The sequence below is a fragment of the Strigops habroptila genome, chromosome 6, assembly GCF_004027225.2.
Source record: "Strigops habroptila isolate Jane chromosome 6, bStrHab1.2.pri, whole genome shotgun sequence".
Taxonomy (NCBI): Eukaryota; Metazoa; Chordata; class Aves; order Psittaciformes; family Psittacidae; genus Strigops; species Strigops habroptila.
Window position 1 is genome coordinate 11,854,736 of NC_044282.2, and position 24,827 is coordinate 11,879,562.

At 39.5% G+C, this 24,827-nt stretch overlaps 2 protein-coding genes across 2 annotated transcripts; one reads left to right on the forward strand and one right to left on the reverse strand.

Annotated features, from left to right (window-relative positions):
- The first annotated feature begins 4,895 nt into the window (after positions 1–4,895).
- On the forward strand, positions 4,896–24,095 carry TRAPPC3L (trafficking protein particle complex 3 like). Its single transcript, XM_030489100.1, has 5 exons — positions 4,896–4,937; positions 7,206–7,303; positions 10,133–10,232; positions 23,191–23,376; positions 23,976–24,095. Exons 1-5 carry the CDS (start codon positions 4,896–4,898, stop codon positions 24,093–24,095), a joined length of 546 nt encoding a protein of 181 aa, XP_030344960.1.
- LOC115609226 (calcium homeostasis modulator protein 5-like) lies at positions 18,504–22,451 on the reverse strand. Its single transcript, XM_030489099.1, has 2 exons — positions 21,912–22,451; positions 18,504–19,005 (listed from the first exon to the last, which is right to left on the reverse strand). The coding sequence occupies exons 1-2, from the start codon at positions 22,449–22,451 to the stop codon at positions 18,616–18,618; spliced, it is 930 nt and encodes a 309-aa protein (XP_030344959.1). The 3' UTR covers positions 18,504–18,615.
- Positions 24,096–24,827: the final 732 nt, after the last annotated feature.

Sequence of the window (24,827 nt, forward strand, 5' to 3'; positions counted from 1 at the left end):
TGCTTGTCCCCCGAGTCAGAGTCTGTGAAAGAGGTCCTTGCTGGTAATCAGCTTTCAAAACTATGTGACACCATTGCACAGAATTAAATGTGATAGAGAAACATGCTGAAACATCCAGCAGCACTTTGCCACAGCTTTTCTGGAACCTGTTGTTAATTTCTTGGTTGTTTGGGCAGAGTAGTAAAACAGCAAAATCCCAGTGCTGTCTGAACGCTGCTATTTGGAAGCCTCATTTTCTTTCAGTATCACATGATTTTCGGTAACCTTCCCCCCCCCCACCTTTACTGGTGGCATTATATTAAAAAACCAAAACCTCCTTTAAATTCAATGTAATAAACCCATCAGGCTATTACAGAATTATTTTGAAGATGTTTTTAAGAGTCTTCCATTATGCCTCAGTTCATTTTAAAATCTCTGATTGATTGCTGCTGAGCTTTCTTTGGGAACCCATGTCTTATTTGGTTTATAAGGGAGGAAGGCTTTTCCAAGCATCACTTGTTTACTCAAGAAACACATTAGATGTTACACTGAAGAGATGTACAACACTGAAATATTCATAGTCAGCCTAAGGCTGTTGAATGAGGCAATTTATACAATCAATACAACAACTTTGTACTGCTGCATTTTCACTTCTTTGGCATTTGCTTTCATACTGTGCTGTAAATAATCCTGCTGGGTCATCCTATTATGGAACAAATTACAGGGTTAGATCCAATTAAGAGCTTGGGTGGTGCATCAAACCTTGAAGTATTTGCCTTTGCAGAGGAACCCAGAGTACTGAGGTAGACGTTTAAGCTCTTTATCTGATGCCCAGGGAGAGTAGGGAGTGAATGCAATCCAAAATACCACTACCTGAGGTGGCACCTCTGAGGGAAAGAGATGCTTATAGCTGTTATCTGAGGCAAATAAGGCACATGGACAAACCTTAGCTATAGTTTTGCTTGTCATTTTGCAGGACAGTATCAGCTTGAACTCACTGCCAGGAACCTCAGTTATGAGAGTAAGTGATTTTTTTGGGAAGAACTGAGAGTGGCTTGTCATATACTCCCATACATAGGCAAACAGGTTTTAATCTCTTATCTGCTTTTTCTTGAAATAAAGCAGCCATGGCAGAAAGGAGAGATTGGTTTCAGTTCCCTTCTGCACCTGATCTAGTCAAAACATGTTCACTCATCTATTTCTTCCAGGAGCTCAGTTGTCACTAGTAATGTGGTGTGATTGGTGGGAAGCAGCTCTGTATTCTCCAGCCTTCCTGCCATAGTTCTACCAGTTGCACTTAGTTCCCCCTTTTTTTGATTTTGCTAGTTATTGGATCAGAAGAAGATTAGGATTTTGCTATCCAATGGCCAGGAGAAGTTATAGAGAAAGATGGAAATGTTCTTCTGTTTTCTGTCTGAAGGTTGCTTCCTGTAAAGTTTGGAGGAGGACACTGAACTCTGGTCTCTCTGGTCCTGTGCAAGTCTTTCCATTGTGGAGTTAGCACTCAAAAGGCTGACATTCTGTGCCTCCTCTAGCTGCTTTTTGAGTTATATTTTTCATGGAAGTCAAGCTTGCCTGTTAGAAAGCATGCTGTGAAAATACCTGCATCACAGATTTCCCGTGGAAGCGTAGGGGAGCACTGCCCATGTCCTGCATTCTGCCCAGTCACAGGTTAGCTTCAGGCTGCAAAGTCATTTTCACGGTCTCTTTGACCTGGTTAAAGGAGAAGTTCCTGCCTCCTTAACCAGGACAAGCACTGATGAGAAAATGATCAATAAGCTTTATGATAAGGGAAGAATAAAAACCTGTTACTGATTTTTTTTTTTTTTTTTTGAACTTACATCTTTGCTTCAGAATTCAGCTGTGCTTTATAGGCAGATTTCTATGAGATTTTAGGTGCCTGCAGTGAGTTTCACCAGAAAGTAGATACCCAAATCCAAAACCACTCTCTTGTAAAGAGTTCCTGAGATGCCTAACGTAACCAAGGAAGTTTCAGCAGGTCAAGCTGAAATGCTTCCCAGGCAGGGCACTACAGGCAAGGTGGCAGCAACAGCACTGATTTATTTTGAAATGGCTAAAGCAGCAGCATCAAAGGGCTTTGAGTAAAAGCACTCATTTGTGATGTGGGAAACCTGTGTTCAAGTATTGTTTTTTCCTGTAGCTTCAACCCCCCATCACCTACCTTTTTGCAATTTGAAAGAATTCAATGTTCTGTGAGTGAAATATTTAACACAAGATCTATTGAGCTGTAGATGGGGAGCAAACAAAAGCCTGCTCCTGTATTGTATTAATTTGGATACCCATCTTTTGTGGGAAGTATGTTCTTGTTTTGGCTCAAGGAACTTTTTAAGTATTTTTTTTTTTGGCATTTGCCACCTAATGCATTATTGAGCTTTATATTACATTCTGCTCTGGGATATTAATGTTTGGAAGAATCCTTAGATACTAGGCTACTGAGGAGATTCTCATAATAACCAGTCCACTATAAAAGAAAAGATGCTGCTGCACACTTTTGCATGCTTTTGAACTTCAGGAGAAATGTTGTGGTTTGGGGTTTGGTTGTTTTGCTGGTTGGGGTTTTTTTTTCAGTTTTAATGGGGATGAAGACAACTGGTGTAGTCTAATGCTTAAAGCAGCTTGCCAGACTAGCCTTCTTGGGGCTAAAGGTTAAAATCCTCTCCTGACAAACATGACCAAAAGGGAAGTGCAGGGTGATGCTAACTTCCTCACTATTCAAATTGCCTTGGATTATTTCTGAGATGCCTATGTCAAGGTTTTAAACTGGTGCCAGATATTGTGCCAACTTCTACTCTTTTCACAGGGCTGCAGGTGAGATTAAAATGAAGAAGGTGGCTTTGTTCTGTGCCTGTGGATGTGGATGCAGTTCACCATTGACTTGTTTCCTTCACTGGAGCCATTGAATCCCCAATTTATTTGGACACACCATTCCAGCTTTGTTTTCTCAATCATGTGCAAACTTTTCATAATGTAATACATTCTACCTAGTGCATCGTATTATATGTGTGAATTCACATAGAAACACACGTGCATATATGTATTTTCCAAACACATACTGATGTGTTCTTACTATAAAGAACTGTATGGTCCACAGTGTTCCTTCATGACTGTAGTATTAATAACGCAGGCTGAAGTAATTCATCCTTATATTCAGAACGGGATAAATAAAATGGTGCTCATTTATGGGCAGCCATAAGTGCTTTGTGATGGTTTTGCTGCAGTTAAATTATGCTAATAATGATCTTTTAGAGTTGTTTGTTTGGGTTTCTTTTATGTAATGCAGTACGCTTTCTTATGAAATATGGGATGTCTCTTACAATAAGATACATCTTTAGTGCTTGTTGCCAGTTGGAGACAATCTGAGAAACAAACGCATCTCAGACTCAATTTAGAAATGCAAGTAGCTGTCTAGAGAATTGTAATGCCTGGCTTTTATAATTTATTTAAATTTAGATATGGGAAGTAACTATAATACTTTCACTTATAAAATTGAGTTGGATATTACAGGGCCAGAAGAGCACCTAGAAGAAAATGGAAGTGGCTTACTGATTGCAAAGTTGTCACCACCAGCTCGTTCTGCGTAAAACGAAAGCTTTTAGGATGACTATGTTTTCCACAGAAAAAGCTGAAAATCCTTTTATCATCTGTCCTTTTTTTTTTTTTAATTTGTTGTTGTTAAATTCTGTCATAACTTTACCTGTTTTGTTTTTTAAGTAAATTAATCTTTCTTATCCCAAATGAATCACATCTGCTGCTTTTTATGTATCTGGAGTAGTAAATACCTGTAATTTTACTCAGCACCAAATCTATTAATTGAAATTTAGTAACAGCATCACATTCAGATGAGGCAATGTATTTTTAACTGCCTTTCCTGAGAGGACTCAGAAGTAATGTATGTGGAGATAAACCCTGTAAGGAAAGACAGCTACCTGATTAATTTCTAAATTCACTAATAACCATAGTCTAAATTTATTGCATATCTGAACTAACAGAATAGGCCAAATTTACCTTAGGGGAAAGCAGAAAAAGTAAATTGAACCTTACCGAATGTTTGTAGCAGGGATGTTTACAAATAGGGGTTAAGAATGATAGGTTAAGAATGATATAAAATCTCCTAGAAACATCATTGATGAAAGTGCGATTTGTACAGCTGTAGCAGGTACACAGTTTATTCCTTTGGGAGTTTGGGTGCTCTAGATCTGTCCTGTCAGCTTTGCAGGCACATGGTGGTAGTAGAGCCTTGTAACCCATACTGCTCCTGCCTAGGCAGGCGTTAACTCACCAGACTGAAGTAGTCATTGCTGTCAGATGACTATAGCTCCTTTAAGTTGAAAATGATCAATTTTTAATTGCGTTGTGTGGCAGTATCTTTAGGAACATGGTTTAGTGGTGGACTTGGACTTGGCAGTGTTTGGACTTGACTGTAAAGGTCTTTTCCAACCTAAATGAGTCTAAGGTTCTGTGATTCTTCAGAGAGGGAACTTTTGTTAACTCTCCAAACACCAAATGCTGACAGAAACAGCAGAATGAATTTGCTGTCCCTAAAAACATTAAGACCTGTTAATCTCTTGCAGCTGCCCGGTTTACCAATGCTATTTGCCGTCTATTTGATTACAAATCATTCTTATGGATGAAGTGGTTATTTATATTGTGTACAGGGGCAGATCTGTTGCTGGTCAAATTCCTCCCAAAGGGCTCAGTACACGTAGAGAATAGGAGGAGCATCAGCAGTATTACAGATTGCAGCAAACACATTTCATGCAAAAGGCAGAAGAGCAGAAAGGAGAAAAATTGAGAAAAGGAAAAGAGGAAATACAGTGATCGTGAGAAAACTATGCTGCTTGAGGAAGAAAAGACATAAACTGACAAAAAAGCACATCAGGCGTTACACAACCGACATGTCTCGTTCACCAGGAAGAAAGCAGGAGAACCACAAAATAGTAAGATGTTTTTGTAATGTGTGATTAACATTGTGCATGGGCAAAGAATAAGCTATTATTGTACTGATGCATTTTATATACTCATATTTCTGAATAGCCTGAAAGTACTAAAAAGATGAGTATGAGTCTGCCAGCATGACAGCAGAGGTGCTGGCAGCATTTATGGCTACAGTGCAACCCCCTTGTGAGCTGCCATCAAGCTGCCACCTTTTAAGCAGTGACATAAAAAAAGCCTGCCCAGAGGCATAGTTGTGACACATGTATCTGTGTATACATATGTATAATAAACTGAAGACAGAGGAAGTTGCTGGTAATGAAGAGAGAACATAGGCAACTGTACAAAACTGATAACAAACTGGATGTTTTACTTCATGCCTAGTGCTGAGACTGAGCAGGCTTAGGAAAGGTGGGCACAAAGTTTCTGAGATTGGGAACTGTTCACGAGCAGAGGTCTAAGTGCATAGAGAGATGTATTGTCAAAGATGATAGAAATGCCAGGTAAGCTTATGTGCCTCTGTGGTTAGATAGTCATTAAATGAAATGCAAAGAGAAGGATAGCTCTGTTCTGTGTTTGGGTTGCTCAATTCCACACAAATCTTTCTTCAGCAACTTAGAGCCTTAGGGCTCTTTGTATGGTGAATGGTGCATTTTTGGTAGGAGCTGGGGAAGTGGAGAAATTCCAGGAGTCTTTAAGACAATGATGTGTCAATTTCTGAAAAGGAGACAGAGGTCTCCACTGAAAAAGAAATAGAAGTATATAATATAATTAAAGTTGAAATACGTAAGTTTTTGGACATAAAAAATACTCCAACAAGTTGCAAGAGTGGCTGATAAATACAATTACGTTGATAAAGTATGCTCAAGTTTCTCTAGGGTTGTTCTCTTATTACAACATAGACTTTTTGCTGGGATTAGAACAATACAGAACCTGTACAACATCCATTTACTGCATTAAAAAATTGTTAATGAGAATTTGGCAAAGTTTGCAATATTAATGTAAACAGGAGTTAGCAGCAAGGTGAGTTTAGGCAATGGTTCCATACTAAAGATTTTGAACAGTGACTTCTTAAAATGGGAGCATTGATTAAACTCCAAGCTTTTGATGCAAAGGGAGCAGGAGGAGATCTTTCCAACAAGCTGTTCTTCCTTTCCTTGTGTGATTCGTTCTAGTGTTTTCATTGGTATTCACTACTATTTTTTCCACAGGCTATTAAAAAAAAAGTGCCTATAGTGTGCCCACATGCCACAGGCCTGTAGTACCTCCTTCAGTTGATTCCTGTCCAAGAAGTTTAGGAAGGGTCAACCTAGTCTCTCACCTAAGGGCCAGCATGTACTTCTGCTTGGTAGAGTCAATTCTGCAGTGCCATGGAGGTTATCTGGTGGGGCAGGGAGGGAAGAAAACTTTCTTCCAGATTGGTGCACAGCTGAAGAACCCAGACTAGTGTTTGTGACAGGATCTGCGCAAAGATATGTCTTTGACCTCTTCAGTTGCATTCCATGCTCCTTGAGCAGGTGGCTGTAATCCTCACCCATCCTTTTCATCCTGCTTGTGCTGGGGAGCCATACCAACCACATCTGTGCTAAGATACAGAAGTAATGTCACAGTAAGATTGTCCAGGTATATGGAGAGCTACTATTGACAGCAATTTTTACTTGTGAAGACTGGTAAAGAAAGGGAAATGTCAATGGGACTGATTCTTTTCTACTCTGCTTGTCATTATTCTTTACACTTGTGCTGAATTATAATATTATGTCATTATTCTGAGCCTTTTTTTTTTTATTTACTTTATATTTTCTGGGGAAAGCAGCCGTTAATCTGAATCAGATCAACTGTACCTTTGTGAAGGAACTGGAATTTCAGAGTATATACTGGTGTTTCTATTGTAAAAAGACTAATAGCTCATTGCCTCTATTATCTTTCCTGCAACTAAATGCGTGTCATTAATCTTGGATGGCATTCAACAGCATTTATCAAGCCAGCATACATATATGTGGCTATAGGATGCTAGAATGCACCTGTTGAAAGCAGCTATATCCCAAGAAATGGTATTTCTGACAAGCAAAATCTCTGTACAGAGACTCAAGTAATGATCAATTCAGGTTGTCACACATGGACTGTGGATTTCAGTGATTACAAATCCACGGACAAAAGTTTCTTTATTACTGTAATTATTATTTTTGCTTGCTTTTAATACAGTAGCAGTTCAGAAGTGTGGAAAAGTTTGATTCTTAGTTTTCTTCATTTTTGATTTCCATCCTTTCTGGCAGAGTAGAGAACTTTTTGTACTCACGTATGGGGCTTTGGTAGCCCAGCTGTGCAAGGACTATGAAAAGGATGAAGATGTCAACACCTTTTTAGACAGAATGTAAGTACTGCTTTAAATGGTCAACCTTATTGATAATGCTATTTGTCCACCTATATGTCACTTTTTAGCTTTATGTCTGTTATCTTATGAGTTCCAGAACTTTGTCTAGGATTACAGAGATCAAAGGGATAAGATTCAATATTCTGTCAACGGAAATAATGCTAATTTGTGAATAAAGATCAACAATTAGCTTTTGAATTCTTAGGAAAAAGGTGTTAGGATTGTTTTGGTAGCTTACGTTTGTTCCTTGTTGATCCTTTATTATGCTGATTAACAACATAAACTTGTAAATTTCATCTCCTATATCCATATATTCAATTAACTTCCATGTTAACCCTCCTATTTCTTTGTACTCATGTTATTTCAAACTGGACAAGCTTTTTGTATCTCACAGGTCTTTTCTAGTTAATATGCATTTTTGTGTTCACTGTTGATGTGGACCTTCCTATGGCTTCCCCTCATCCAGCTACACCATGGTTTTGTGACTTGGACAGCTAAGAAGTATCACAACTCCAGATTGTGAGGCTTTGTCTCAGGTGATTCAGTCAATACGCAGCCTCCTTTTGTAGTCACTCGCCTTCCCGAGGGTAGAATTCAGGTGTCTGACTTGGATGCTCAGAATTGTCCCCTGTGGGGTGGCTCTCTTCCCCCCTCCCTGGGGGGGCAGACAGGCCTCTCACCTTTAAAAGGCCATATAGCAATGAGTGAGATAGCACACGTGGTCAATAACCTGTTTTGGAAAATGAAGATTCTATGTTTATAGGATCCTGACATCCTGGCTGAGATTCCTAGGCATGATTACAATAAAAATAATGATATCACAGAAAATCAGCAAGAAAAGACTTTTGAACTGGTTAACAAGGAGATATACTAAGATCTTTGGTAGAAGAGCAGGGTTTGCGTTTTCAGGCAAAACGGACATGCAAAATGGATTTACAAAAAACACAATGGGCAGAATATCTGACCATTTTATTACTAATCCGAAAGTTTGCAAACAAGCTGTAGTCCAATAGCTATTGATGGAAGTGAGTGAAAAAATCATTGTTTGGAAAAAAGTAATATATTCACAGATTAAGAAGGAACAACATCCCTCAGATATTTATTTCGTATTCAACTTGTATTCAGCTCTTGTGAAAATCATACATTTAAAAAATACACAGGCTTCTTTATGATTCTATGGTAGAAATTATTAAAGAGTAGTTTTGGAAGATGTAGAGACATATTTTGCTCCTTGTGTTTTTGTTATAATGCTTTTTCTATTTTTTTTTTTTTTTGTTTTATCTTGTTAAAGACTTGGTACAATAATGACAGCTTTCATTAAAGCACTGTGACCATCTTTACCTCTGTTAAGATGAAAACAACCCATCTGGAGGAAGAAACCTTACTGATTAGCAGAGCTGGGGACAGTATTCTTAGCTCTCTCTCTCTATATATATACATGTACATATATAATCCTTAGTGAGAAGGGTGTTTTTCACTGTAGCGTTGCCAAATAGCTGCTTGTCAATTTGTTTTAATTTGACTTTGCAAATCTAAGGCGTAAAAGTTGAAGAGGATCAAAAGTAGTCTTGTGCATCACCAATACATACCTTGCTAACTGCTGATGACATATTTACCAATGTTACTGATATTGATACTTAGGCAATAAATAAATATTTCATGTTTCCTGATGCATGACGTACTGCAGTTTTAAACTTCACACTGCCAAAACCACTTTTGGGTCTTGTCATCGCATTAGACATCAGATCACTTTTTGGCTTGTTGTCAAAGACATGGTACAAAATCAGTAAGAAAATCTATTGAGTTCAGGTTGCTTCGCTGTCTAGGTCCTCTGACAAAGAGGCAGAGACTGCCAACATCCACATAAATGGAAACAAAATATTCCCTGAAAACATCTCTGAGTTGAGTTTGAATTCTTTCATAACATTTGTGTTAGTCTCTTTCCCTTTTTCAATAGGGAAATAGCATAGCTATTTTGCACACCCTGTAGTTACTGACCTTTGTTATTGAGAGCTAGGAATAAATATTTGTTTTATAAAAAATTCCATTAGCTTCCATCCTTTTTCATTTCTCTGAAATTGTAGTGTTTTAAATAAAAAATGAAGGTGGTGGTGTACTGAAACTGTATATTAACTAGCAACTTTTGGATTCTTTCTGCAACTAGTAGATGAAGGTAGAGAACGTTAGGAAAAAGACAAAGAGGAAAGAGCAAAAGGATAAAGTGAAAAAGATTAGGTATGAGTCCATGTTCTTATGGATTTTCCTGGTACTTGAATGTTGCAATGAGGCTGTCCAGGACTTGCTGAACTCTGTGCCAGCCCGGAGGTGAATGCTGTGACCTGAAGGGGCAATTGTTTTCTTCTCCTTGACAGAGACAGTGTGAGATGAACTCTGGGGATCACATGGGAATGGAGAAAACCCTGTGCAATGTTATCCTATCCTATTTTTAGTGACAAAGCAGTATTAATCAGGTGTATTATTTGTATATTATTTCTATATTCTAACCCTAACCTCTAACATTTATTCACATATGTAAATATAAATGTATATGGACAACGTGTGTATAAGCAACATTCATATCGTCCTTGCCAGGAGTATCATGCTTAAAGGAGTATGATTCCTTAAATGACTGCACAAACAGCAATCCCACTGTGCTGCAAAATATGGCAGAAAGAAAAATCTAGGCCAGCAAAATCTGTTGTCCTCAAAGACATGCTTTTGGGAACATGCAGCTGTTTTGCTGAGGAAGCACAAGAGACAGGTTAGGGACATGGTAGGTGGAAAGAAGTTGCCCATTTTGAATGTTAACTTTCTTTGTTTTCTCCTTAGGGGATATGGCATTGGTGTAAGGCTGATTGATGATTTTTTAGCTCGTTCAGCTGTGAAAAAGTGCCGCAGTTACTCTGAAACTGCAGACATGATTGCACAGGTAAGTAACATTTGCATTCATCAGTTTCAATGGTGTTAGCTTTTCCTTCCTCCCCCATCAGTTTGCTCCAGAACACACACTTACATTTTCTGCTATATCATGATTGTTTTACCAAAAAAACACTCCTCTCCACAGTCACACCCATGCTTCCATTGGGTGAAATACAGCCTTTTCCTTATCTACAACTTTGCATCAACTAGTAGCTCACAGAGGTTGGCTTTGAGAGGAGACATCAGTTTCTACCTGTGTAGCATAGTGCTACATCAGGCTCGGGGTGGGGAGGAATCAACAGAACACAAAAAATGTAATTTTTAGTGAGATGAGAATTTTGCGATGGTCTTGATAAACCCACAGTGGTAAGTTTACTGTAAAGAGTTGTTAGAACCACAGAATTGGTTCACATGTTTATTACCTTTTATACCTGAGTTGACGACAGAGAACACAAAATGGGATACCACCTCTGAGAGGCTGTCAACTCCTGGCTTAAACTGACCTTAAAACTCAGTTGCTAAGCTGAAATTAAAATTCTTCTATTCCTAGTAGCCCATGAGATGTTTTGCCATTAGAAGAATTAAAAAGTTTCTTCCGGTTTGCTGCAGCTTAAGCTGATTTCTTCTACCCTTGCCAGAGAATGCAGCAAACAGCAAAAAATGCTGCAGTTTTAGCAAACTTCAAATCATATGTTCCTTCACTTTTTTTTTGTCTTCCTAGGAGCATTAACCATCTCACACAGTTGTTCTTATCTGCTACTCACTGGTAGCAGGTAAGAACTGTAAGAAAGGAAAGGGAGAGGAACATTTTCCTGACTACCCACAAATATAAAATAAGAAAGATAAAATCAGAGTGGGTACTTTCACCTTCTTTGGTGGAAATTACCCTCTTATTGAGTAATTGTCCACACTACTTTCAGACAAGAAAGATCTAGGAGGAAATTTAGTGGCAATACAGGGCTTTCTAAAGATGTGGTTTTGCCCCATGAGCAAGTCAGATTTCTTGGGGAAGCTCAAATTGAAATACATAGTACGTCCAGTCCCTTTAGACTGCTGAGTCACTGTAAAGATGTGGTAGTTCCTAGATACTAAGTTAGCTTAGACTAATCCCTGCTTAGGTCCTGGTCAATGATCTTTTTTATCCTTTATGATTTTCAACTCTGAAGTGTTGCCAGTGAAGATATGCCTGGCCTCTCCAATAGCAAAAATTAACCACACTTTATCAAAAAGAATTATTTCATAGAATCACAGAATGAGTAGAGTTAGAAGGGACTTCAAAGATCATCTAGTTCCAGTCCTTCTGCCATGGGCAGGGACACAAGAGGAGAGAGATCAGCGCATCGGTTAATTGAACTGAGATTAATTTCCATTGGTTTATTTTAGGAGACAAAAATGTGCCTGGCTTTCATTGTTTGAGAATTAGCAGCAGCATCAGCTAAATGTGAGCATTTAGCTCACATTTAACCACTGACTGCAGAACTGGGAAACAGCAGGCTTTCTATACAGTGAAGTAAGGCCCCTGTATATGCTGGTTATAGAAGAAGATCTTAGCTCAAAGTGTATGTGGATGTTATCAGGTTGTTATGTGGTCCTGCTCATATTAATCATGTCAGAAATACCTACGTTACATCTGACTGAAATGGAGGGACAGAAGTTACATTATGATTCCAAAGATGCTTGTTATAGAGAAACTGATGGCTGTCACAGAAATAGAGAAAGGACCTCTTTCCATTTGCTGTTGCTGGTAGGGCTGCAAAGTGCACATGTGCACAACACGCACATACACCACGATCTGCAAAAGTTTAAAGCAGAAAAAGGTGACTTTAATTACTAAGAGCCAGCCAGATCCCATTAGCTCATAAAAGAGTGGAAACTAAATTTCTTCCTGAAGTAAAGTGTATTTTGGACTCTTAGATCAGGATGATGTATAACAAAGCTCTTCCTCTGGAGAAGCTGAGCCAGGGTAGAGGATCCATTTGAGATAGTGAGGGCATCTGAATTAAAACCACAAGACAAGCAGCATTTCAATCACTGTGTTAAAATATAGTCTCATTAAAAAAATAATGCCAGGCTGTAAAATCTCTTTTTTTTCACTTTTATGTTCTTCTTCCGGTCGTATTTGTACTTTATTTTCTCTGGATTTTCACATGTATTCCAGTTATCTGGTTTTCTGAGTCTTATTCCTCATGGGTCCCTTATTTACAAACGCATTACTACAGTTGAGCCGTCATTCTTAAGTACAGGGTATTCAACAACAAAATACAGCGAGAAATTAACCATCAAAGTAAGGAAAAATACTCTATTTCTCTGCAGGTTGTACTTCAAAAGACACTGACTGAGAGAAATAAAATTACTTGGAAAGACTAGAACAAACTGTAAAGCATACACGATCTCTTGAAAAGACTATTTTTAGCAAACTAAAAGAGGAGTTCTGTAATGGTATATCCTTTCTAAGACAAAATGTGATATGGAAAGCATTTTCACTTTTCTTTGACAAAACATTTTTATATAGTCTTCAAGCACATTTGTCTGAGGCATAGACCAACAAATCATGTGTAAAATGACCCAGCAAGTAACTGCAAATATGCTGTTAAAGTTCAGAATTGCATGGCAATGTACATGATCTCTTTAACTCTTCAACAGTAGTGCTCTCAGCCAGGAGAAAGTGCTTAAATACTTAACTGCACTAACTCTTCTGAGGCAGAAATCCGTTTGAGGATGAGAGTGTAGAGTAAAACCAGTTCAAAGTTAAAGTGATTAAGGCAGTTAATCAGTTAAAATAGTTAGAGCCAAACGTCCTGTAAACATAGCAGTTATCCTGCAGTCCTTTGGAAAGAAATGCAGAAGTCTGTAAGATCAGGCTGTCAGTGTTCCCTGTGGAAATGGAAAGAGATGAAGCAAAGGAAAAAAGAATGAGTACAAAGCCAGCTTGCCATATTAAGAAATAAATACCAGAAGGTGCACCTAAGGCAGTGACTGAGGGCTTAAAACTTCAACCAGTAGTTCAGACTGCAAAGCCTGGGATTTACTGCTGCCTTTTACTGGAAGGGAGAAGGGCCAACAAGTTTTGATAATGAGCCAAAGTGAGTTCTTCTGCACTGATTTTCCATGGTGCTCACTAACTTCTTGTGTTGGTGCTGCGACTTTGTGTGGTTACAGTTGGGATTGAATAAAAAAAGATATAACAGGCCATGTAAAAATACGCTTTCTGCTTACTGGCAAATTGGGATAAGAAAATGAAAACCAAATGAGGAATGGTATTACGAATTGTTGTGATTTAACCCCAGCTGCCAAGTAGGTACCATGAAGCTGCTCGCTCACTCTTTCCACACTCCCCAGTAGGATGGGGAGGAGAATAAGAAGAAAGGTAACCCCCATGCATTGAGATAAGAATAGTTTAATAATCAAAACAAAAGTAACAAAATAATGATGATGATGATAATAATGATGATAATAATAATAATAGGGGAGAGAGAGGGAGGAAGGAATAAACACTGCCCCCTGAAAAAAAAAACATGCACAATACAGCTGCTCACCACCCACTGACTGATGCCCAGCTTGTCCCTCAGCAGCGATTGGTCCTTTCCAGCTAACTCCCCCCAGTTTATATACTGGGCATGATGTTCTGTGGTATGGGATATCCCTTTGGCTATTTCAGGTCAGGTGTCCTGTCTCTGCTCCCTCCCAGATTCTTGTGCCCCTCCTCTCTGGAAGAGCATGAGACTGAAAAGTCCTTGATCAGGGTAAGCACTGCTTAGCAACAGCTAAAACATTGTTGTGTTATCAGCAACTAAAGCCAGAACACAGCACTGCTAGAAAGAAAATTAACTCCATCCCAGGTGAAACCAAGACAAGAAAAAAGTTCAGTTGAATAAATAATGTCCAGGACTGGATTCAGAATTTGGATCTGAGAACAGCTGAAAATTACTTTTGAAATGAGGGTGATAACTTTTGTCTATAATCCTACAAAATCAAATTTTCTTATAAGATCTGAAGATCATTGATCTGATCGAAAGAGCTGCAAAAACTCCCCAGCTTCTGGTTTTACATCTAATCCTAGACAATAATGTCATCATGCCCCAGGAGGTGTCTGTGTGTGCTACAGGTGGGAGCAGCTAAGCCATACCCCCTGGTCCACAATGATCTGGTGCTGGCTCACAGTTCCATAGCTGTGTTCATACAGTGCTGTGCCTAAGGATATATCCCTTGCTGAAAAGCAGTGGCTGAAAAGATAGAAGCTCAGTACCCCCTAAACACAGAAAACATATGTCTCTGCAGCTGCTTGTAGAGAGACTCTTGGGGACCACCAGGGCTGGGGTAATCCAACCATGTCATCCCTAAGCCCTTCTCATGGAAGACCCTGGCACACATATATTGACTTATGGCTAGTTTGAAAGTCTGGCAGAGGCTAGCAGAATTTATGAAGCTGGTGAATGTTGTTTTTCACATCTCAACAGCGAGAGGGAAATGCATGCAACAGGTTGCTGTGCTAAGTTGTAGACAGTAAACTGAAAAATAAAGTTCTGCACTGTGAAGAGTAAAGACAAGTTTGCAAGTACGAGGAGTCAGCAACAGATGGAAAGACATTTAAAGCATTTTGCTCTTCCCAAACACTGACTGTGGAAAAGTACTAAGAATGAAAAGTATGCTAGCAAAGATGTTATTTGACTGCCTTTCCCTTTCTAAACAGATTAATTCTGGTCCTTCATTAATCTTGTTATGCCATCTAAAATGATAAATTTTTTAACAGTCTGTATTATCACTTACTTTGCAACATTACTTATGCATACAATGTTTTGTTGTGAAAAGTCCTCAGTAGTATATAAAGGAACTGATAAGTTAGTGGCTTCCTAAATATTTCACTAATTCTAGACAGTATTGCAGCACCATCAAAATGTTAATGAATCTTGTTCTTGCTGTTTGAGAGAGATCAGATACTGGTTGAGACTTTGAAAAAGGGCAGTGGTACATTTTTAATTCTGACTGCATAGATTTCTTGTTTGATGTTAAGCAATATATAAGCTTATAGAGTTGCAAGTAACATTTTCAAAAGAGAGATTTTGCTTTATATGGGAGTCATTTTGATGGTGAGCCTGTGTACATGTCTAAATAGATACTCTTTTTACTTCCATTTTTGATAGATAGAAATGAGACAGACTTACGGATGCAACTTTCAAAACCACTCATTCATTTTACTTCCCTGTCTTTTGGAGTCACAAAGGAAGATTCTAAAAAAACTTTGTTTCACCCTTTGGGAAGTTGTGTATGGTAGTTCTAAAGGTGTTTCTGTACAATCATAGCCTGGTTTTAAAAAAAAAAGTTCATCTCTATTCATTGCATTTCTTACGTGCTTAAATTGTTTTTTCTGCTGAGACTGTTTTACAATTTTCATTATAGCTTTGCAATTTTGCCTTAATTCGGTGCTCCATTGCAAACCAGCTATTGGTTTTGTATAGTTTCCATGTGAGTTCTTTTTCACACAGGAAATTTTAATAATAGAATTTGGACAGATTCATCATACCGAAGTGCAAAGTACAGCTGAAACTAAATTGAAAGCATATGAAGGCTTAGCATGGTTAACTAATTTCTGCTCTTGTAACAAAGTTTGACTTGAAGTTTGATGAAGGTGCAGATGTGCAGTGGAAGAAGAGTTAAGAGAATTTAACTGAGAAAATTGGGTTCTCACAGAGGAGAAGAAATAGTAAACCAAGGGACAAAGAACAGATAATTGAGCAGAAGTTTCCTGTTTATTTGTGCACTCATATTTTGGTGGACATCAGAGTTAATGCAAAATCTAAATTTTCCAAGAGAAAATGTTGATTCTGCAGTTTGTTTTTTTTCCTCCCAGTTTGTTTTGGATAGTGTTGACAATAATCTTTGCCTCTTTCTAAGCTGCCATGGTAGCTGCTGAGCTTTAATTCAGGGACAATGTTGATACAAAACAGCTTTTGCGATAGCTGCTTGAAGTACAAGGTTGAATTTGCCAAAACCAGATTCCAGTTGAAAACATAGCATCAAATTGGCTTTTATTGTTTTCTCTTTTTATAGAAGTATTCCAGCATCCACATGTCAATTGCATTAAGTCACAGGCATTTTGATAAGACAACTCAGAATAACACAGCCCTGGGAACAAGGGTCAGTGAGAGACTTAGGCTCCTACCAGGCACGCGTTGCAGTACTGTGCTAGCAGCTGCTCTTGGACATGGAGGCACTCTCGACACAAGCTATCTGTGAACCTAAAGCAGGGTGGGGGTGATGAGAGGAGAATGCACCTTGATTTTTCCCCTCCGCAATAAAGGAGAAGGCCAGGCTAGGAAACACTCCTGTTTTAGGTGGTCCTGGCTACGTGGGTACAGAGCTTTGAGCTTTCTCCTGAAGAAAAAGAGGATGCCCAAGTAGGATCCCTCTGTCCTCCCACTTTTCCCTTTGCCATCTATGCTTGTGCATCTCTGTCCCAGCTATACCACAGTATTATACCTTACATCAACCCACTCATTTCCCATATTCCTTTATTAGCTCTTTAACCTAATTAGTAGCCTCCCCTTTGCATCCCTTCTTGCTTTGGTTTCCTGTGGTACCAGTGAGGAAGGAGGTGGAAAGACAGCTTTGGGAAGGGAAGTTGGCCTAGGCAGTGGGACATCCTGTTTGGTGGTGTTTCCTCTCCCCTTGCATGTAGGGAAGAGGTGATATGGAGCCAGGCAGTAGATGTTGGGGCATCCCTCATAAAGAAGAGAAGACAAATGGGAAGGAGTGTGTACCTTGGAAATACATACTTGCTATACCAGGAGAGGAGGCTGGGGAGAAAAAAGTGTATGAGCCAGATGTGGTGTCAGACACGCTTGCTGTTGTGACTTTCATGTTGACAATGTTGTGCCTGTGCTTTCAGCACAGGTACATTTAGGCACATAACACGTTCCAAGTCTGCTGCAAAGTGGATCAGCTGAAATAAAAAGCTTTAAAACATTTGCTCAAAGACCACAAGTTCTTCAAAACACACAGAGAGAATTTTAAGCACACTGTGGAATTAGCTCTTGGATTTGTTTTTAAATATCTCTGCTGAAGAAGACCAGTGTGTATGAGAACAGCTGGGCAGAGTACCCCGGTTTATTGATAAGGGCTGATTTGAGCAGAGTGAAAATACAACTCTTTGCAGAGTCAAGGAGACTGATAGTTAAATGCTGCATAAAAGCCTGCCCAGCCACCCTGGGCACTCTGTGTGAGAGCCACGTGGTGAATTCCAAGAGGGTGAGGTAGAGCATAGGACTCTGGGATGAAACGTGTTTATCAGAAGCACTGATTGTGCATTCGTCACAACCTGCATTGCCTGCTGGTCCCTCTTACTCCAGACATTAGGTTTCCTAAGATATTCAGTGAAATGAAAATCAGCCTGCTGCAAAAATATTTTCTTGTCTTAAAACGTGGAATTTCCTTCCAGGCCCTCTGTCGTACACTGCCTGCAGGTCCAGTACAAACAGTATTACACAGTTCTTCAGGCACCCAGTGCCTGAAACACACTCAAACCCACCAGGAGCTTTATAGCCATACAAAGAGAAATTTTCACTGGGAGAAGATAATACCAAGTACCCTACAGTGCAAATTATCAATGATGCATTCTCATTATTGTAACAAAGCACTAACAACAACTGATTACGTTTCAAAATGGGATGTTATTTTTTAACAAAAACACAAAAATGCTGAACCGTTTGGTAATTTCAAGTCCTTGGTACCATACGCTTTAGCTGTAAGATTTGTCTAAAAAATTACCTGGCACCTCACTGTCAGTGGAGGTCCCTGCCCCATGTCCCAGGCAGGTGTCTCAGAGACTAGAAGAGTAGGGCTGATCACTGTGATCACCCATGGTGTTCTAGGTGCAGCAGGAGTCCAAAGACACTGAGATGCTGTGAGTGACCACTGGTGGCTCAAGAAAATGCTGTACCTGCAAATGGTCTGCAAATGACCCAGAAGCAAAATCTTTAGTTTCTGTGGGCTGTCAGAAAGCCACACACATTTTCCATTATTATATTCACACCTTTTAAACGGTGCTACTTCATAGTAGTCTCTCGATTTGAGTAGGACAAGCATACTATAGTGCCTTTTACATAGAATATTGTTAAAATGCTCTTGCAGAAGTCATTATCCATCTCTTTGCTGTCAGCTGTTGATGTGGAGCCAGCAACATCAGTAGGGTATGAAGCCATGGTGCCATGGAGGACTGCATGGAGGACTTTTCATTGATGTTGGGAAATAATTTCATTCCATCCTTTTGAGTGAGTTTGTAACTGGGAGAGAACACGATGAAGAAGAAAGAGGCCATTGCGAAAAAATGTAGAGATGAAACCACCTGGAAGTATGCTATATTAGCAAGATATAAAAAAGCTGAAAATATATTTGTTCTATGGTGTTTCCCCTCTGTCTACAAAATCCAGCACTGTCTCTCCTTCCTCACTGATTTCTTTCCGGACTTCTTCAACTAGCCTGTGAATTGTGCTGTAATGCTGTTTGCTACTGCTGAAAGAGTAGAGCTGGGAAGCATCTTCCCATGCCTGAAAAGATGGCAGGGGAATCGCTTCTGGTTCCTTGTTCTCAAAAAAGCACTTCAGATTTCGCTCGCTCAGCTTGGTGGCATACAGCTGGAAAATCTGCTCCAGTTGCTCTTTCTCTTTCCCCTCATACACCTTCCAGAACATCAGCTGGAGGTGGCTGACTTTTGACTGGCAGCTGGCACAGCAGGTGGCTAGCAGGGAGAGAAGAGCTGTGGTAACTATCACACACCAGCCTAAAATCTGGAAAGACAAATGAAACGAGTTTCAGGTTAAAAAGGACCAAGTGAAAATGCTACTTAAATCAAGAGTGTCTGACAGAGTGACCACACTTTGTGCAGAGGGACCCTCTTGGGACCCTACTGCGGGCATCTCATCCCAGTTTGCATTCAGTACTTGGCATTAGTGTTAACGGGGTGTTCATATGGGTACCAAAGGAAAGCAGAAGATGTCAGGACTGAGGCTTCTCAATAGCACTCATTTTGGTGTGTCTTTCTCAGGAAGGCAAAAAGTGGTTGATTTTTGCAGGGCGAGGTAAAATGTTCGAGTACGGTTGGCTTACACTAGAGTCTGGCTGCCTCCCCATCCCATTTTATAACAAATGGAACTCAGATAACAAGAGCTGAAGAGACATGTCCCGTGCAAGGGCAACAGCAGATTCAGGGACAGATGATCTCTAATCAGACCTCAACTATAAGACTGTATGAAGAAAAATCTAAGGGAAGTCTAAATGATCAATCAAGTAATGTTATGGCTGAATAGAGCTATACAGAAAACAGAGCAAAATAGTGTCTGAGTAATTTAGAGAAGATATCGGTGAAAGTTGACTGCAAGACCATCACCATCTGGTATGTAGCATGTTGAAATTGCTCACTGAATTCTGTCACACAAAGGGAAAAGTGCATAAGGAGAATAAAATATCACAATCACTAGATGGTAAATGGTTTTCTATCTCCTGAAAGTCTTAAATAAAATTACTCAGCAAGAATTAGGATTGAGACAATTCTGAATTGTGATGAGTTACAATACCTAAAAGAGTAAGTAACTTTTCTCCCAGATCAATCAATCTTTTAAACTGTGACTGTTTTTAGATGTGTTGTTTTCAGGCTTGTTTTTAATGTTAAATTAAAATGTTTTTAATTAACAAAAAATACCCCTCCAACAACCAAATTTGATTAGCAAACAGGAATATAAAAGAAGGGCTTACATTTTAAAAAGTGTTCCCCATTTCTTGTACCAGGAGGTTCACTGAAATCTACACTATTCTTGCAAACTCTTTTTGACTTTGATGAATCAGCCATTTGTAGCAGAAAATAATTTTAATGCCAAAACTGGTTTAAAATTACCTTCTTGCCCAATCCTGTGAGAATGCTGGGAGGAGAGGGCATGAGAAAGAAGAAATAGTGTGTGCATTGGCAAGTTTGTGTTGGCACTGTAATACAGCACAATTCATCTACACTTAATTAGAAATAGTTGCTGTGTTTTCAGAGAACTTTGTTTTTGCTGAAAATACTTTTCCAGCACCAGTCGACTTTTTTTTTTCTCCTTTTTTTTTTTTTTTTTTGGTAGCAACTTTAGTTTTACAAAATTCTGTTAAGAACATTTTAAAAGAAAGAGCTAATTCCAGGATTAGAGCAAGGGCTGGAGATGGAAAAATATCCCTGAAATTGATACTGTGGGATGTTATTTTCTAAGGAGAGTGATGTTTGAATACAATTTTTTCATTCCTAGTGACACCGGTCTAGCCAATAGTTTTACCCACCTACTCCAGTGCAATGTGTAACATTCGCAAAAACACAAACCCTAGTTTTCAAACAGTGGAACAAATTCCAGTGTGTAACTCCAATGTGGAACAAATCTAGGTTTTGGAGACCTTTATGAACTGGAACTGATTTCCCATGCTTTAATAGTGATCATATGGAGAGCTGCAAACTTTCTCATGTGAACTCTTGCACTGATGTTAAAAAAATAACCGCCAGTAAAAATACGTATTCAGCTGAGGGAATATAGCAAGTTTCCTCTGGGAAACAGAGGATCCTGACAAACAATTATTCTTAGGGACTGGTATGGAAGAATAACTTCACTTTCTTTTATTTTTCCAGCCCCCTTGTACTGACTGATGATTTCTATGGGTATTTGAGCAACTATTCTTTTTAGCAGCTTTTCATTTTCTTGCAGCTTGGAGAATGAACCCATATATTCTCTTGCTATAAACTGAGTCACTGGTCTTTCACTATTTCCTATGCATACAGCTTAAAGTGATAACAACTATTTGTTATTTCCTTCTAAACCTCTCAAATGAATTGTTTTATCTGCAGTGCAGGCTTTGGCTGCATTCCAGTCCTATTTGCATGAGGACTTGAAAACAAAACTAGCTCTCAGGGAGGAAATGGTTCCAGGTGGATACAATTGTCTGGCAAAAAGTTGCTGGCTCTACAGTTTTTCCTTCCTGCTGACAGTCATCTTTCCATCATTTTCTGTAGCCTTTCCCCACTCTCCTTTGTTTTTATCTTTTGTCTCTAAATTTATTTACATTACAAGGCAGTGAGTGACACGAATGTATTAAAATGTAATACTATCTCAGCTTTATATGTTCTGCATATTTTATTTTAGTGTTTCTTCCTTCCTCCAAGCAGAACAAAAATATGCTCTCATCTGGCATCATGAACATGAGGAGCACAAATGGAAACATATTATGTAAGAAGCCATAAATCACATATCTTATATTCCAGTATTTTTCTACTGTTAGTGACCTAAGATTTCATTACAGTTATCATTATGATATAAAATAGGAGAATGTGGTATGGATTTTTTAGTAGAACAGACCCCTTTAATGGGCTGACATCTGTTAATTCAGCCTCCTAAACAATCCAGCAGTGTTTTCTCTTTAGAGCAAGCTTCATTCAGGAACAAAACTTTAAGTTATGTGGTCTTATTGATCCTGCCATCAGTGGGGACCGCCAGGAAGTATGGCAGAGCTCAAACTGAACTAAGAGATGTATTGATTGTATTTTGCAAGGCTGTATCATGCCAAAACTTTGTTTATGTGAAACCAATGGTTTTATCTTAGCATCTGACATGAGGATCTTCCACACATAAATCACAGCGACAGTACAAACTGCATAATGCTCTTTATTTATTTTCCTTACCTGGGACTGTGCTTGAAGAGTTCGTTTCAGTTCATCACTCTCTGAAAAGGGCATGGAGCTTTTGTCACAGGCAATCTTGTGTAGTTCTTCAAAGCACTTTGCAGATTTGCTGTGGCAAACTGCATTTAAGTAGGCAGGATTCTTCAAGCCACTCATGGCACATTCATAAAAACTCCCATTGAGCAAAGCCACAGAAAGCCACATCACAGGGGCTACCAGAGCATTTAAAGTGATTTGTCCAAAGACATAAAAGAAATGGCAGATATTCCCTCTGGGGAATATTTTTCTGGGATTCACCCAGCAGCCTGTAAAGAGTTTCCAGGTCTTGCTGTTCAAGAAATATCCAATAACTAGCAAAACAAAAGCTGGAGAGAAAAGAAATACCAAACCATACCTGAAGTTTTCATTGCTGCAGGGACATCTGAAAGCAACAAGAGAAAACACACGTTCACCTCCCATTGTCAGCAGTGCCATAAAACTGTAACCTATAGCAGTTTTCTGGTTCATAAAGAACTTCAGGATTGTTTGGAAGGCATCCATGTTTGATACTCACTGGAGAGGTAAAAATCAAGATGCTTTTATCTTTGGTGGGAGCAGTCTGTAGTATGTAGCAGGGGAGAGCTCTCCAGAGGAACAGCCTGCTGCTAGCCTGCCTGCGTACACACTGTCTAGATAATGCCGTGATGTCACTGTCTGGAGAAATGCACTCACAGGAGACCCCTCTGCTAGCAGAGCAGATGTTGCACATTTACAGTAACATTCGTCAGTACTAGAAGGAAAGCGAGCAATGCTCTGTATAATCAAGTAAGTTTGCAGTCTTGGCAGTCTTATTCTTGATGGGTTGTTGTTTTTCTTTGTGACTGCAGATCGAGATCACAGTAAAAACACATACCAGTTGCAGGAGCTCTTGAGCTATGATTATCAAAGTTGCTGGAAATGGAATGAATGACCCAATATAGGTGCTAATGGTCCCAGGGGAGTGTGACATGACTGAAGGAGGAGTGATAACAGTAAAACCACTTTGTGTGGGGTTGTAAATGTAGGAACACCAGAGACAGAGTAGGCAGCCTTCTGCTGTACTTCCCTGGAGTATCCCATAGCTCCAGATTTGCATCTCTGGCTCTAGCTGGTCATGGAAGGGACAACTCTGATTTCCAGCCTGTCTGGCCCTTCCCCTGTTTTCCTGGGGAAAAGCTGGTCTACAGGGTGCTGCATCCTAAAATTTCACCTGTGGCATGCACACAACAGATTCAAGCAGCAGATTTTCATCCTTTTGCAGGTTGCCTTCAAGATGTACCTTGGGGTCACTCCTAGTGTGAGCTGCAGTAACACCGCAGGAAATGAATTCTCCTTAATCTTGGACAAAAACCCACTAGTGGACTTTGTGGAGGAGCTGCCAGCAGAACGAGCATCACTTTGCTACTGTAACCTCCTCTGTGGGGTGATTCGAGGTGCCTTGGAAATGGTAAGGAAGTGCCCATCTGTTTTCTCCATTCTTTGTTAATATGCAGAGGCACAGGAAAGCAAAGCCGCTTGGTCAGGTAAATGAAGGAAATCTGGTAGTGTTTAACCTCTCTCTCAGTTTAAATATCTACATCTAATTTCTGGGCTGCTTTATGTTTCTGTCAATATCTAATTTGTCAGATACCTTATGTTTCAAGAAAGCAAAATCTGTACACACATTATATATGTACATCAGTCCAAGAATTATAGTGTCCGATGTAAGACTAATTAACAAAAGTATTATTAGTACATGATCAGGAAATTTTGTGATCACAAAATCATCAAGTTCATCATACAATACAGGTCTTAGAAGAAACAAAGCGCTGGAATGAAGGGTAATGTATCATGCAAATTTCAGTGTATATAAATTTGCTATATAAATTTGTATATAAATTTGCTTTTTCCTAACTTGATATTTTAAAACAATCTAGAAATCTGCCTCTCATGAAACCTGAAAAGGGGGTCCCCTTGTGGTAAGAGAGAGAAAAAGCTCGTTATTCTGGAGGAGGGGGGTAAACTGGGCATTTCTTTGCTTAACTGATGAGACTTGATTCTTTCTAGGTTCACTTAGCAGCAGAAGTCACCTTCCTTCGGGACAGGCTGAAGGGTGATGCTGTAACAGAAATAGGAATTACGTTTTTAAGGAAGGCTGAAGACAGAAAGCACAAAAGAAATAAGTGAAAGAAATATTGGGAGAAACCCATGCTGAGGGATATTTTGCACTTTTTGTTTCTGCAGAAGACATGCAGGGTGAAAATGGCTTTGCTGAGCCAGGTGCACCCGTCATACATTCAAAAGGTGAAGAGAGCTGGGCAGCAAACAGGAGGGGCAGAGCAGGGGCAGGGCAGTGTTAATTGTCATGACACAGATTTCAGTATAAAAGATCAAAATGGCCTGCCCTTCCTTCTCACATAACCATGCTCTTGAGCTGAGTGGAAGTTTTATCTCAGTGTTTAGTGCACGCTGGATGCAGAATATTCATTTGGACACCACCTGTTTTCAGCTAAACATGACCACCTTTTTTTTCCGTTTGTTGGTAACATTTCAAAGCATGGTTGCTAGGTGGCGCTTTATTTCCGTGGCTGTTTGTGGTCAGGAATAATGAATTAATGTGCTGTGACTTCTGGATACAGTGTCTCTCTGCCAAGTGCCTGTTTTGATGAGTAGCGGTTTGCCATTCATTGTCCTCCATACCGGACATCCTGCTTTGAAACCAGAGAGGGATGGGGCTTCACTGATGGCAGGAGCCTGTTCGGTCCATTACGGTCCCAAGTGCACTTTTGCCAGCATGGCTGTTCAGCCCTGTGCATGCATGTGCATCAGGCTGCAGCACTCTGACAACTACAGCAGTGCTTGTGTTGCTTCAAGCTATGGTCTTTTTCATGTCAGCCCGCCCTTCAAGAGCACTGGTCT